Genomic DNA, 15300 nt, shown 5'->3' on the forward strand with positions numbered 1-15300 from the left:
GCACCATATATTAGAGATTTACCAGAAATCATTAGACCAGAATCGTGTTCAATCCAATATGTTTGAGTGCACAAGTAGGTAGGTTTTATAAGTTGTAAAAATTTACGGAAGAAAATAGCACTTACCAATGGAATAGTATTTTATTTGTAAGGGTTGCTTGTAGAAATGTAAATAGCGGAGTTATTTTGTTGACTATCCAGTCTCGTTCAATTTCATCAATAGACATAATATGTTTGGGAACATCAATTATTTTGTTGATGCTAATGATTAATTGATATTATTATTACAATACATGGATTAGAATGATTAGAATAAAATATCGCAAATACTAAAAAAATAAATCCATTAACACCTTTTCAATGTATCGTATCATGGTGTCATCAAATTTATTTTTTACAGTATATAGACTCAAAATTTTTACCCTGATTTCCTTTATCGAGGACTGTAAAACAATAGAAAAAATAAGTATAATCATTTGACAATTATTTCTCATAGGTAGCCATTTTACTAACTTCTAGAACATTCTCTAACCACTTTCTCCAATTTATATTCTTGTAAATATCTTTCTCCCTTAAATTTTTTGATTCAATCGAGTTTTCATCTTCAGGTTCTTCAATAGTAAATTTGACTTTTTTTATAAATGAAATATAAGGATACAATTGTTTCATTTCTGGTTGAATTACCAGTTTATTGGATGTTGATGGATCACCATGCTTTACTTGCGTGGAATTTTCAACCTGTAAATCAAGGAGTCAATGAACGTATTGTATTAATTCATGTTAAATTTAATGATGAGATTTCTTGATCCTTAAATAATAACTGTTAATATACAGCAAGCAATATTTTTTACACACCTTGACTGAATTTGATGAATGTAATTCACCCTAAAAAAAAAGAAGTATAGCTTCAGTATCATATAAATTAGTAATTTAACCTTTTGAGGAAAGTACATAGCCTATTCCTCCTCCAGAATAAGCAGACCTCAAACTTTCCATAATAATATTCATTGACAGTACAGTTACCATATACATACGCTTACGTAGAATCAGTAGTTACCATACATATACGTTCACATAGAATCAGTACAGTTACCATACACGCTTGCATAGAATCAATACAGTTACCATACATGTACACTCACGTAGAATTAGTACAGTTACCATATATGTATACTCACGTAGAATCAGTATAGTGGTTAATGAAGCACATATCTCAAGGTTACCCTTAACGTAATTAATGATTATTGCATTTAATCCACCTTTGTCATTGTAGTAATATTTTAAACATTCAAGATCTTGAACATTGTGACACACCGCCCATAGGATATTAAAATAAAATATCGTATGTTGCCACCGACGTGTTGAGTTCGAATAATATCTATGCTTGGTTTAAAATAAAATTTAGTTATAAAACATTAATAAACCATTAATTAAAAATAATTAATGTGGCACTTTTTACTCATAAGAAAAAGGCAAAAAGAATGTGTTAGTTTTTATTAAGGGCGAACTAAAAATTTTATTTTTCCAAAAATTGAACTGCAGAATTTCCTATCGAAATCCACTTGTATTTATACATTTTTAAGAAAAATATTTCTAATATTTCTAATATTTCTAATAAAATTTGAAGATCTATTATCATATGACTATCTCGTTACACTAAACTAAACTATAAATATAATTTTATTGGCTAATTATTTACCCATCGGCTAATTATTTATCCTTATTCTATTTTATTATATTTTCGGTTATTACATTTATCCTCCTCTTGAAAAATTTATGTCCCATAAATTAAGAATCGAATTCGGGTCTCAAACATATTATATTATTATATATGGTTCAAATACTTCTCTATCAAAATATTCTTTTAGTAATTCTCCATTTACTGGTCTTCTTAAAATTCTTCCATTTAATTCTTTAATTTTGTACGATCCATTTATTATTACTTCATGTATATAATATGGTCCCTTCCATTTTTCTTCTAGTTTTCCTGTATGTGTTTTATATTTCGCCGCGTCAAAGTATAATACTTTATCTCCTATTTGAAAGTTTTGTTTTCGTTTTCCAATTTTGTCATGATATTTCTTTTGTTGTTCTTGTGCTTTTTCAATATTCTTCTTCGCTTCATATCTTTTTATTGGTAATTCTTCTATTATATGTTCTATTCTTTTAATCATTGTAATTCCTTTAACTTCTTCATCATTTGGTAATATTACTCTTCTTCCATAAGTCAAATAAAATGGTGTCATTTTACTTGATTTCTGTATTTTACTTCTATATGCAAACAATATTGGTGCTATTCTTTGATCCCAATTTTTATCTTCATATTCTTTAACTAAATCTTTTAATTCTTTTTCTTGTAATTTCTCTAAATCTTTATATTTTATTTCGTCTGTCCAACCTTTGTGCATCTTTAATGTCTCTCCATCATTATGGCCAAGACCTAATAGTTTTCCTCTATAATATGTCCTTTTTCTTCATTATTTATTAAATATATTTCTCGTTCACTTGTTTCTTCATATTCATTTTCACTATCTTCATCTTCACTATCATCACTATCATTATCATCATAAATATTTTCGTCATTATTTTCATATTTTATTGGTATTTCAATGTCTTTTCCATCTTCTCTTAATATTAATATCTTTTCATTATAATCTATTACTCCTTTCTTTTCTCTTAACACATCATTTCCCAATATTAATTCTTTTTCCACTGATTCAATTACGTCCATAATTATTTTCATTTCTATATTTTCATTTATTTCTATTGTTATTTCTATTTTTCCTTTTGATGCAACTCTTGTTCCATTAGCCATTATAAATCTAATATCACTCTTTTCTATTATTGGAATATTTAATTCTTTTCTTAATTTATCTGATATTAAACTGACTGATGCTCCTGAATCTATTATTATTGATACTAATTTTCCTTTTTCATTTAGTAACCTATACCGGGCTTGCCTTTACCTTCTTCATAGAAGTATAGTAGTTTACGGGTTTGTCACTAATAACTTTTCTTTTCTTATAATACTTTTCAAATTTTTCAATCATTTATTAACTTTTTATTATTCACAAAATTCATTCTCATTATAAATTTTTATTTTCATTCAATTTTTAAATCTTTTCATTATTATCTTGAATATTTCATTCATCCTTTCGATATATACTTTTTCAATATATCATATATTTTCATTTCTCATATATTCCGTAATATTCCTTTTTCATAATATTACTTTTACTATATCTTTTTCATATATAGTAACATTTTTCTCATATTTCAGATAAGTCTTCCTTATCTTATCATTTCTTTGATGATTTCACATATCATCCTTCCTTTCTTATATTTCTTTGATGATTTCTCATATCATCCTTCATTTCTTATATTTCTTTGATGATTTCTCATATCATCCTTCCTTTCTTATATTTCTTTGATGATTTCTCATATCATCCTTCCTTTCTTATTAATTTCACAAATTTTCTTTCATTTCATTTTTTTTTTTTAATTTTCTTTTATTTCTCATTTAGATTTTGTATGAAGACAACAATCTTTTACTTTCTCGCGAGCATGCACCAAAAATGTGACACGCCGCCCATAGGATATTAAAATAAAATATCGTATGTTGCCATCGACGTGTTGAGTTCGAATAATATCTATGCTTGGTTTAAAATAAAATTTAGTTATAAAACATTAATAAACCATTAATTAAAAATAATTAATGTGGCACTTTTCACTCATAAGAAAAAGGCAAAAAGAATGTGTTAGTTTTTATTAAGGGCGAACTAAAAATTTTATTTTTCCAAAAATTGAACTGCGGAATTTCCTATCAAAATCCACTTGTATTTATACATTTTTAAGAAAAATATTTCTAATATTTCTAATATTTCTAATAAAATTTGAAGATCTATTATCATATGACTATCTCGTTACACTAAACTAAACTATAAATATAATTTTATTGGCTAATTATTTACCCATCGGCTAATTATTTATCCTTATTCTATTTTATTATATTTTCGGTTATTACAACATATCATGAAAGTTCGCACTCTTTTTTGAGATGGTAACCCTTGGTTTTTCAATAATTTAAATATCCATCTAGACTTGGTTTGTTATGCTTAGTGATACCTAAAGATGTTAGCCGTAATTCAAAAAAGTGTTGTAATACAAAATTTTTTTATATGCCGTAATTAATTAAGGCTATAAATCTTATAGCTGTAATTTAAAATTTTTTAAAAAATAATTAAGGCTAACATCTTTAGTAATACCTTTCCAATATTCTTCAAAATATGGAAGTTAATAACGACATATTGCATTAATGTAGATTTACAATGTATACTTATTACCATAATCATTTAAGTTTTCTTGTTAATCCTCATTTTATTTAGTGAGAGAGAATTCCCAAACCAAAAATAAATTATAAACTTTTTATCAGACATATCGGATACATTTTACTAGGCGAAGTAAGTCTGAGTCTAAATATTAAGATAACGTGTTTATACGAATTTTCACATTTAGACAATTATAAGTCATGTGAAATCATGAAATTTGATAATCTTTTTTTTTGCTTAACCAAATCAGAATTATGGTAATTTTGGCTACAATTTTTCATCTGGGCCATCACATAGAAAAATGTGATAATTGATGATCACATACGCATATCAATTTGTCATACTGATTTTGAGCTGATCACTTTTGCAACAAACTTTTATTAAATTATTAGAAAATACCAGAAATGCTAGAGAAGTATGTAAGTGAAATATATGATGCTATCAAAAAGGGAGGGAGTATGCAGATTCTAGACCATTTAATGTGGGTTTCAGCATCAAGTTTTCTTTGCTCTCTCAGACTTTTTACAAATTTCTATACTAATTGTTTTTTTCCTATCACTATTTCTAACCACAAGATTCCATTTTCTACAAATACGAAATAAATTATATTTACAAAATCCAGCCACTTCTATACAAACAGATTATATAGAAGTTTTTGATTTTAGCTAAGTTCCACAAGAGAAGGTTTCCAAAATTAAATAATTTCGAATCTACAGCATAAATTGGAGATTAGCAACTGATGTAAAAAAAGTAATGTAATGTTACCGATTCACACTCACCATTACACAGAATCCCATTTACTTCTAATAATAGAGGTCACCGTAAAATTTTTAAGATTTATATGTAAATTTACCTTATTCCAAATTTTCCTTCTACTAAGTAATTTTACCATCTTTCCAGTTACATTTTTAAATCACATATATTTTTACCTTACAAGTTCAGTAACATTTATAATTATAGATTATATAAAACATAATTTATTTTATACATTTAGTACTTTTTATTTCTTTTAAAATTGGCCTAATTTTTAGATATAATTATTTTAAAAAAATGTAAAAAAGTTTAAGTTCAAAATTGATCAATAGTTACAGATATATATATTATTTTTTGACAAAAAAAAAAATAAAAAAAAATAACTAATTTATTCCACCTACCACCCCCAACCACCCATTCTTTCCGTTCTTTACTTTATTTTATAATTTTTTATATTACACAGATATCCATAAAAAATTCTTTTTTACATATTTATTTTTTTAATTTTACGTGTTTATATAATAAACTTGTACGTGTCTGCATTTATGTAATAAAATTTTACGTGTCTGTGTAATGAACTTATGCTAAAAATAATATAATAAATTTTACATGTCTGTGTAATAATGAATTTTACGTGTCTGTGATGTAATAAAATTTTACGTGTCTGTGTAATAAATTTTACATGTCTGTGTAATAAACTTGTACTAAAAATAGTATAATAAATTTTATATATCCATGTAATAAACTTTGTGCTAAAAATAGTATATACAGTCGCACCTCCATAAGTGCACGCACCTGGGGCCCGGCTATGCACATGCAGTTAGGGAGGGTGTGCACTTAAAGAACAGCCAATAGAAAAATCAATATTAGTAGTTTGAGGGAATATTTGTTTAATTCACTTTTATTTTATATTTTCATTTTAATGAGAGAATTGCACATACAAAATGATCTGTGGTGTAAAATAATTTAATAAAATTAAAAGATTGATAAATATTTTTTATTAAATTGTCAAATTTATCTATTTTAAAGAACCAAACAGCTATCGATGATTGGTCAATATTATATAGTTATCACGTGAATGCATTTATGGAGAGTGTTCTGTTATACCCGGAATTCAGAATTACATGCACGTGTAGAACATAGAGAGTGTGCACTTAGCTCTAAGTCCTAACTTGGGACCAAGCCATGGCGTGCATATAGGGAGGGAATGCACTTATAGAGGGTGCACTTATGGAGGTGCGACTGTACTAATAAATTTTATGAAATCATAAATTTTACTTTATAATTACATGAAATATATTCACTTTTTTTTTAAAAATCACAATTATTTATAATTATATTTTTGTTATCAAAAACCTGTTCAAAAATTGATTGTTGCAAATAAAATAGTGCATACATCATCAATTCAATTATTGTGGCTAATTGTAGTTGAAGATTAAAATTTTTATTTCCAAATACAATTAATAATATAATTAATTACTTCACTAAGCATTATATTATCTTTACTAAGAAAATCAAAGACAGATGGAATATAAAATATCTGCGGCAGTAGAAGAATTCATTTTAAATGATATACAGTATTCTAAGAGAATATCTGAAACTTGTTTATTTAATTTTTTCATCTCAAATAATTTTCACGAAAGTTAGGATTTATTATTAATATATTTTTCCCAAATATTTTACAGTAGTATAATTAAGCTTTATTTGATTTGTAAATAATGGATAAAATTGATAAATTTGTTATTTTAACATGCTTTAAAATATAATTTGTCATTTTATTCTCGTCATATCTTTCTAAAATTTCTAAAATATCATTATCTTTTCTTATAATCTATCTTTTGAGTGATTAAATTATCAAATTATTTGCATTAATAATAGTTTAACAAAAAAATTCAATTGAAAAAAAAATTATTATTTTTTAATTGTTTTCTTATTACATATAATATCAGATTCTTATAAAATAACTGATAGTGATCTGTATCTTTCTCGTTATTATATAATATACAGTATTTTTTATGAAATAATTGATAAAAATTTATAGGTCTAACATATTATAGTTAAAAAGGGGTAAATTTTTGAAGTGTAAGAATTCAGAATATTCTATGATTATGATTTAAGCACAAGCTACAGATCAGCCCAAAAGGGTAATTCTCAGTGGCAAATTTTTTTATCTTCAGAAGTGTAGAATTCCAAGAAACTCAGATTTTTTTTTTAGGAAAATACTTAATTATAGAACAAGGCTATAAAGATCCAAAATTTCATTTTGAATTAAATTTCATTGAAATGTATTGGAAAAGTCCAAGAAATATTATCATAAAAATTATGACTATTCTTGGACTAATTTACAACAGGTTGTACCAATTGCTTTAAATCGAGTTCCATTATCTCAAATTAGAGCATTTGCAAGAAAGTCATATAGATATATGGATGCATATAGAGTTTATATCCGTCCATCTGAATATCCAATTTTTGCGTTATCCGTTTATCCAGATATCCAGCTGATTTATCCAGATCTAATCCAGATAATCTGGATATTACCTGGATATCCTAAATTATCTGGATATCCAATTATTTTTGCAGACTAATTCAGACCAAATTTATAATTCTGACCAGGATTACGCCTTGGTAAGATGATCATTTCCATTTTTGGTGATAGCCATTCCACAAAAAATTATTTTTCTAAAATTCAAAATTTTCCTTTTAAAGAGGTTGTGTAACATAAATGTCTAAAAAAGGAAAGATTTTATCATAATTCTGACCGGCATTATAAAATTTGTCCAAGTTACTCTTAACGGTTAATATCCGGATATCCGTCGGATTATCTGCATATCCCAAATTCTGTATCCGTCCAATCCGGATATTCAAATATCTGCGGATATCCATTTTTTAACAGATAACGGATATAAACTCTAGATGCATATCAAAAAGAATTGGATGCAAAACAAGCAGAATATGCAGTTAAACATTATAAAAGACATAAAGTAATGCCAAATACATTGTTTCACAATATTTAGTGTTTTAAATCATTTTCTGTATAATTCGGGACCAGCTTAACCTGAAAAAATGTCACGAAATGGCCGGCATTACGCAACTTAACTGAAATTAAGTGTGGCGCACATGTGACGGATAGTGCATGACGAGGTGTACCGCCGGATTTACCCCAGTATCACCGACACTTTTATAATTAAAATTCCACCCCACGTGACCGGTGACATTTAAAGGGATGTGAAAAAAATAATTTTGCGAGGCAAAAAAAAAACTAAGTCCCTCAGATAAATATAAACAGTGAAAACGCGGTGGGGTGTGATGCCGGTGATGAATATTACAAAATCACGTGGGGTGGAAAAAGTGTCGGTGATACTGGGTAAGATCACCGCCGGTAAAAAAAAACGTGATTTTTCGTGACATTTTTTCAGGGTACACTGGGAAAATCATCTTGTGAATTTATAACTATCTAATTTTTTGTCTAACACCACCCAGGATGCTGAGATGTATTATTATTAAAATAAGATGCATTTCCTTCTTCAAAATTATCATTAACTTCAACCTTCCTCATTTATAGGATTATATTCATATCTTGGTCTTGTTCATTGAAAAGCTTTTCATTTTCTTTATCTGTAATTTGACATTATCATTTATTGGTTTTTTAGAAAAAGGAAGGAAATTCTAATAGAAAAAAAGAAAATAAAACATGTTAAAGACCATAGAAATAAACGCGGTTTATTTAATGGAAAGATCATCTTTGTGGTCAAAAATTAACCCCTAATTTTTATATGTTGTAATAAAAACCCGTTCTATCTCAAAATTTGGGACTAAGTTCTACTAAGACGGATTTAAAGGACTCAGTCTTAGGGTCCTGAACTTGAACTTTTCCCCACCCTATTTCAAAGCCACATTGATATAGGAAGCGCGAGCATCATATGTGATGACCGGCATGTTCTTTTTGGGTTGGTGTACTCGCCTCGGCGGGTAGCTCTGATACCACGTATGGTAATTTTTTCGGGACAGACTCATGACTTTTCTCAAATGGGACTTTAGGTCTCACATTTTCTACATTTTTGTATCCAGATTATGAGTTAGGCTTTTTTAACTCCGTATCAGCATAGCCAGATCCACTGAAATAATCCAGAATAATTGGATTTGAGGCTTAGTAAACTTTGAAATAGAATACGCGCTGTAAGATTTGAAATTCTTAACTCTATCTACCCTGTCTTTCTGAAACATTATCTTTAGCAATAATTTCTTGAACGCCTTTTCGATATGAATAGCGACATCAAATCTCTTTTTGTTTCGCCTGTGTAGTGTTCTTCCCTTCAATACTTACTTCTAGAAATTGTCATGTCAGTTGTAAGCTCTTGATTTCCATCAATAATTTGGATATCATCTTCATCTATCAACTCCGAAGACACATCTTGTACAAAGTCTTGGACTATTATATAATCGGGAGAAACTTTTGTTTCTTTGGGTAGCACCTGAGACGATACTTCTAGTATCGTTTCTCCTGATGATTGTATTGATTTCGGTTTCCGCAGAATAATTGAAGTATTTTGAGGAATTGAATGCTCATCCTGAACTCGGCATGGAATTGCTGACTCACGCAAAAGCTTCTTCTCCCTGTTTCTCGTCTTATCATATCACTAACCTTTTTCTTACTCATTTAATTCTGCAGTAAATTTAGCCTTTTCTTTATCACTCTACTCTAATTTTGCAAGTCTGGCCTCATTCTTTTCCATAGCCTGTCTTAACTTAGCATTTTCAGCTTTAACCCTGGCATTTTCAGCGTCATTCTCAGTCAGGAGCTCGACAACGCGTCAATTAATCAAGTTCAGATTACATATTCGATAACGCCTTTCATATAGAACGCGAATTATTTAAAATGCATTTTACCTAAGTGGGACTTTAAGTCTCACTTTTTTTATTCATAATACGTCTCATATCCCACGAAAATATACTTGATACAATGTTTTCGGCTTGAATTCTTTATTGATGCAGTAAATAAATTACGATTCTGCTTGTAACCGGGATACATAAATTTACAAGCGAAATGGTGTTTCTACATTTAATACTTGCGGTTCACCTAAATAACATATTATCCCAACGATAACTTCATGATCTTTCATTTGTCCTATTCATCGATGTTATAGATAGAATAAAACGGTCAATAGTTTATTACATACTCGAGATATGCAGTGTCGGAAAATAAATCAGTTAATAACACTAACCGCCAAATTTTATGTTGTTTGATAGTAAAATCCTCAGAAATCTATACAAAGAAAAATAGTTATTAATTTGTAAGCAGCATAGCCAAGCTGAAATATTCATACATTAATTGCGTATTATTTCATCCAGGCTTCGTCAACGCTTCTTTACGTCGGTTTCTTTTTAACGAGTTCATAACGTGACTACGTGAAATCTTAACATAAATATTCCTGTTGCTGCTGTATTCGTCATAACAAACAACCAATCAAGAGTACGATTTTTTACGGAGATCCGACAAAAAATTTTAATATAAAAATACAAAAATTTTTTCTCCCAATTTCAAAAATTCACTTATATTACGATACAATTATACTCATTCATTAAAATTTACTCATCTCCTATTTATACCTTCTCCTTCTCGTTACCTTTTCCCCTTTTACAACATCACATAATCTCGCTACCCTTTTATCCTGCAATTTCTCTAAAAATTAAAATATTTTAATATTTGAAAAGAAATTCTCTGAAATATTTTCAAAAAATTTTTGTTATTTCTCCCTCGTAAATTTTGCTGAATTAAAATTTAGAGTTAGTAATTTTCAAACTAACGCTACTGCAACTATATAATGGATGCTTTTACTACTTATGGTAGTGTTTATAGAGTAGAAATTGAAGAAACTTAAGACTCTCCTGCACTCTAATAATATCGTGGAAAAATATTATTTATTACTCTCGAGGAAAAAAATTTATAAACGCTTGAAAAGAAGTATTTACACTCATTTACGATTTAATGGTTCTCTTTTTTTTGTTCAAATCCCTTCACCGTATCGCGCACTTCTTTCTTTTATCATAGTTGATGGTGATGGTTTAGTAATTTATGGATCAAAATGTAGACATTTGAAAATTATTCTAATTCATAATGGTGAATAGCACTTTATTCTGGGCTTTGAAGGGTATGGATAGTAAATTATCGATGACAACTCAACAAAATAATTCAACTTTACAACAGCAGGACGAAGGACTGTGGTCGCTTTCAAAAAAATTTATGGTAAGAAAGTGTTCTGCACCGTTTCTTTGCTAATCAACATATTAATAAATTTGTATATCTTTAGAGTCCGTGTTAATATCATTAAATTTTTTGCGGCACTAATCTCGGTAACATCGATGTTAGCTTATATTATGAGAATAAAAGATGTACGTATAGTGTATAGGTGCTATCCTGTTTCACATGATAACTTTTAGGAAATCACAATGATGAATGAGAAAAAATGAACTCAGGGTTTGAGGCTAAACTAGATCTGATGTAAAGAGTGGAATTTTCTTAATGAAAAATACAAAGGAGTAGAAGGAGCAGAAGAAAAATTCAAGATGATAAATGAAAAACATGAAGCTTTCACCACTCCTCAAATTACATTAAAAGAATTTTTTGAGGTAAGACGTTGTGATCCATATTTTCCGATATTAATAACTTTGTTATTTGATTAATCTAACATTATGCAAATTACAGGTTTGAGCTATCCTGTCCTTATGCTCGTACTCATATGATGAAAAACTTACAGACAAAATAAGTAACGAAACTCAAAGGTTCAGATCAACGAAAATAAATTTAATGTATATATTCTTTTTATCACTTAACTAGGAGAAAACTACTAATAGGAGTGCAAATAGTTAATATAAATTGTATAGACAATTATTTCTTAGTATAATAAAATTCAATTTGGTCTTTTCTGCATTTTGCAACACCCGTATATATCATACAATTTGCCAAGAAAAATTTTTGTTAATACATGCTAAAATATAAAATGTGGACTTATACCGCCTGGGAAATAACGAGGTAAGTTAGCAATAGCCCATAATCAGCCTGTAGCGAGCGGGGTAGCAGAATTTGTTATACTTACATCACAAGCACTTCGACATTGTAGTAAGTTTTGATAGATACTCACAGTCGCCTGATTTTGTTTACCTCGGTTATGCAAATTATTTCTTCCAACATTTCGCTGATAATTTTTTTGATTGCATAGTCGACACGACCAATGTTTTCTTCGCCAATTATATTCGCCTGAAGTGTGATCACCAAACCATCGAGAAGACTTACAGCCGTATGTAAGATTGTTGAAATGTACTCGCATCTCATAGCTTCGTTACTATCTACATCTAAATTATTATACTATAATATAGTATTTTTAGCATGTATTTAAGTATAAAGTGTTTAAGTAAACTTTTTTTTAATACTTTTAATAACAAAATTATCAGTTATTTTTCAAAACAAAAATTATATAAATTACATGAATAGGTAAACTTTACCCTATGAATTTTACCCCTGGTAACACTCTTTTTTCAATATATTTTATTACATATATATAATAAAATACTTAATTGTTATGGAAAGCTTATTTTTAAAATAATTTATTATTTATTTAAATTATTTAAACGAACCAATATTATAAAAAAAAAGATTTTTTTTTTTATTAATTTTATTAAACAACTAAAAAGGTTAAAATTTTTTTATAAAATTATTATGATAAAATTGAAACTTGAAAGGTATTGATGTTTATGATAAAAATATTAAAAAATATTAATATTTAATAATAAGTTTCTGAAATTTTTACACACTTTGATATATAATAAATATACATATAATTTTAAATATTTTTTTTTTGAATATAAATAAATATTTCTAAAGCATGAATACTATCTACTTAATTTTTTAGAACTATTAATTTTTTTTTCCAAAGATCGCGTAATCGCTTTGTTGAAAAGTTATTTCGTAATATGAAATAATCAACGAGATGTGAACTTTATTATTAATTAATTAAAATTAAGTATTAGTAAATTATAATTAAAAAAAGAAAAAGAATAATAAATAAATACCTGATCTGGATCAAAAAAGGCACATTTAATGTTATTTTCTGTCGTTATTAATATATTATTTTTACAAATAAAACAATTGCTATTGTTACAATCAATAGATTTAATTTTAATTTGTCCGCTTTTTTGTTTCAGAAAAATTGGCCCATAGTTAGTTTTTTTGGTGGAATATAAGCTAATAAACTTGGGGCTTAGACAAGTGTTATTATTAGTTAAATTAATAATTGGTTTATTAAAATTTTTAATTGAATAATCAAAAGGCATTATGTAAGATGCATTATGAATATGATAATATGCAGAAATAATTAGTGTATAAAAAATGAAGTTTGGTAAATTTACATAACGATTACTTTTTAAACAATAAGAAAATGTGCATGCTCCAATTTTGTTTTCTTCTTGAGCATTAAAAAAGTGGTGCCCAATTACAAGAGAAGAATTTGATGAATCTAATTTAGTTAATACAGGAATACCAAAACAGGGAATATCTCCAATAAATGAATCATATTTATAATCCAATAAATTTGTATTGATCATAAGATTTTGATTATTTAATAGATCAAAATCATTTTTTATAATATTTAATTGGGTATTGAAATCTGAAAGTATAAACTTGAAATTTGTATGAAAGCCAATAATCATCCAATTAATTTTTAATTTACATTCGCGTTTTCGGGATTTTTTTTGAATACAGTGAATTATTAGACTTGGTTTTCCGTCTGGTGGACAAAGGACTTGACAAGTAAAAAAATCGTTCTTCGATTCTGCCGTGTCAATAACAGTTGCAAAAATATTACAATCTGCAGCTTTGTTTTGAATAATTTTCGAAATATTTGATGGTATATCTAATTCAAACTTTTTGGGTCTTTCAATTCTTTCTAAATAGTAATTGAAATCTTTAGTAGTTGCGTAATGAATTCTTTTTCCGATAGATTTAATAATTTGTTCAAGTAAATCTTTAGGTAAAATTTGAAAAATACTAATTGGACCTCGAAATTCTATGCAATCCCAAGTTTTATAATCTTTTAGAGATTTAACCCAAGTTTTCTCATCAAAATTTTCGAGGCTGCTTTGTTCTCCACCAATTAATTTTGTACACTGCAATTTAAAATAATTCGACTTTCCTTTTGAATAATTGGAACTACTTGCCACCCTGACTTCCACCCCTCCTGTATTTGCATTCATAGCATTTACATTAGAATTTTTTGTAGAGTATCCGGTTGATATTCCGAAAACATCAAAATAGGCTCTTCCACCTAAAATAACCTCGGTTGGAATAAATTGACCAAATTCCTCAGTAATTTGCTTAAAATCCTCTATATTTTTAGATTTTATGGCTTCTTTTACTACTTTAATAAATTCTGGAGTTGGATCTAAATAGTTGCTAAATTCTAAAGATATTTTACCATATTCTGTAAAACGATAAGAAGAATCGGTTTCAATATTGAATTTTTCATTTTTTAATTTTTCAATTGATATTCCTAATTCTACCAAATTTTGTACATTAATATCACCACTAAAAAATAAATTTGTTCTCATCATTAGCTCTTCATTTGACTTAATTTTAACGTCTCCTTTTTGACATCCTTCAGCACCTAATTCAGTCAATTTACAATTTTTCATTTGAAATGCCCTTTTATTGGCTCTCTTAATTCCTTTAGAAGTAATTGTACGTCCATAATCTAATTTACGCAATTCATTAAAATAATTCCAATCAAGCTTTGAACATTTTTTTAAATATAAAATCTTTTCACTTCCAACTTCGTCTATAATATCATCTAAAAGGAAATCGTCTTCTTTTTCAAATGTTATTTCAGCAAATCCATAGTTATCATTAATTTCGGGATACTTTTTCGAAAATAATAATGTATCATTAATGGAACTATTCCTTTCGAGTTCTTTTCGAATTGTTAATAAATTATCTGAAAGACATAAACACACCAATTTGGGTGGTTGTGATGGAGGGTCATCTATAGACTTTACTATTACAATAACATTTTTAATATTCGAAAAAATATTTTTAAAGTTGAAGTTCATTTTTATAGTATCGTAGGACAATTTACCCAAATGCTTACTTTATTCTATTTTTTTATGTAACCTGAACGCCATCGTGCTACTATTTTTAATTCATTTTATGAGGCAAATGTATCATTCTCGTA

At 27.7% G+C, this 15300-nt stretch overlaps 3 protein-coding genes across 3 annotated transcripts; all 3 read right to left on the minus strand.

Annotated features, from left to right (window-relative positions):
• Positions 1-482: 482 nt before the first annotated feature.
• OCT59_006817 (uncharacterized protein) lies at positions 483-1131 on the minus strand (the record flags this gene model as incomplete). Its single annotated transcript, XM_066147746.1, has 3 exons — positions 483-737; positions 855-884; positions 1093-1131. The coding sequence occupies 3 exons, from the start codon at positions 1129-1131 to the stop codon at positions 483-485; spliced, it is 324 nt and encodes a 107-aa protein (XP_065998316.1).
• Positions 1132-9166: 8035 nt separating this feature from the next.
• OCT59_006818 (uncharacterized protein) lies at positions 9167-10531 on the minus strand (the record flags this gene model as incomplete). Its single annotated transcript, XM_066147818.1, has 7 exons — positions 9167-9195; positions 9287-9331; positions 9405-9694; positions 9779-9847; positions 10118-10205; positions 10303-10343; positions 10500-10531. The coding sequence occupies 7 exons, from the start codon at positions 10529-10531 to the stop codon at positions 9167-9169; spliced, it is 594 nt and encodes a 197-aa protein (XP_065998317.1).
• Positions 10532-13057: 2526 nt separating this feature from the next.
• OCT59_006819 (uncharacterized protein) lies at positions 13058-15178 on the minus strand (the record flags this gene model as incomplete). Its single annotated transcript, XM_066147880.1, has 3 exons — positions 13058-13072; positions 13148-13327; positions 13571-15178. The coding sequence occupies 3 exons, from the start codon at positions 15176-15178 to the stop codon at positions 13058-13060; spliced, it is 1803 nt and encodes a 600-aa protein (XP_065998318.1).
• Between the last annotated feature and the right edge of the window lie 122 nt (positions 15179-15300).

This window comes from Rhizophagus irregularis, chromosome 15, assembly GCF_026210795.1.
Source record: "Rhizophagus irregularis chromosome 15, complete sequence".
In the NCBI taxonomy this organism is placed as follows: Eukaryota; Fungi; Glomeromycota; class Glomeromycetes; order Glomerales; family Glomeraceae; genus Rhizophagus; species Rhizophagus irregularis.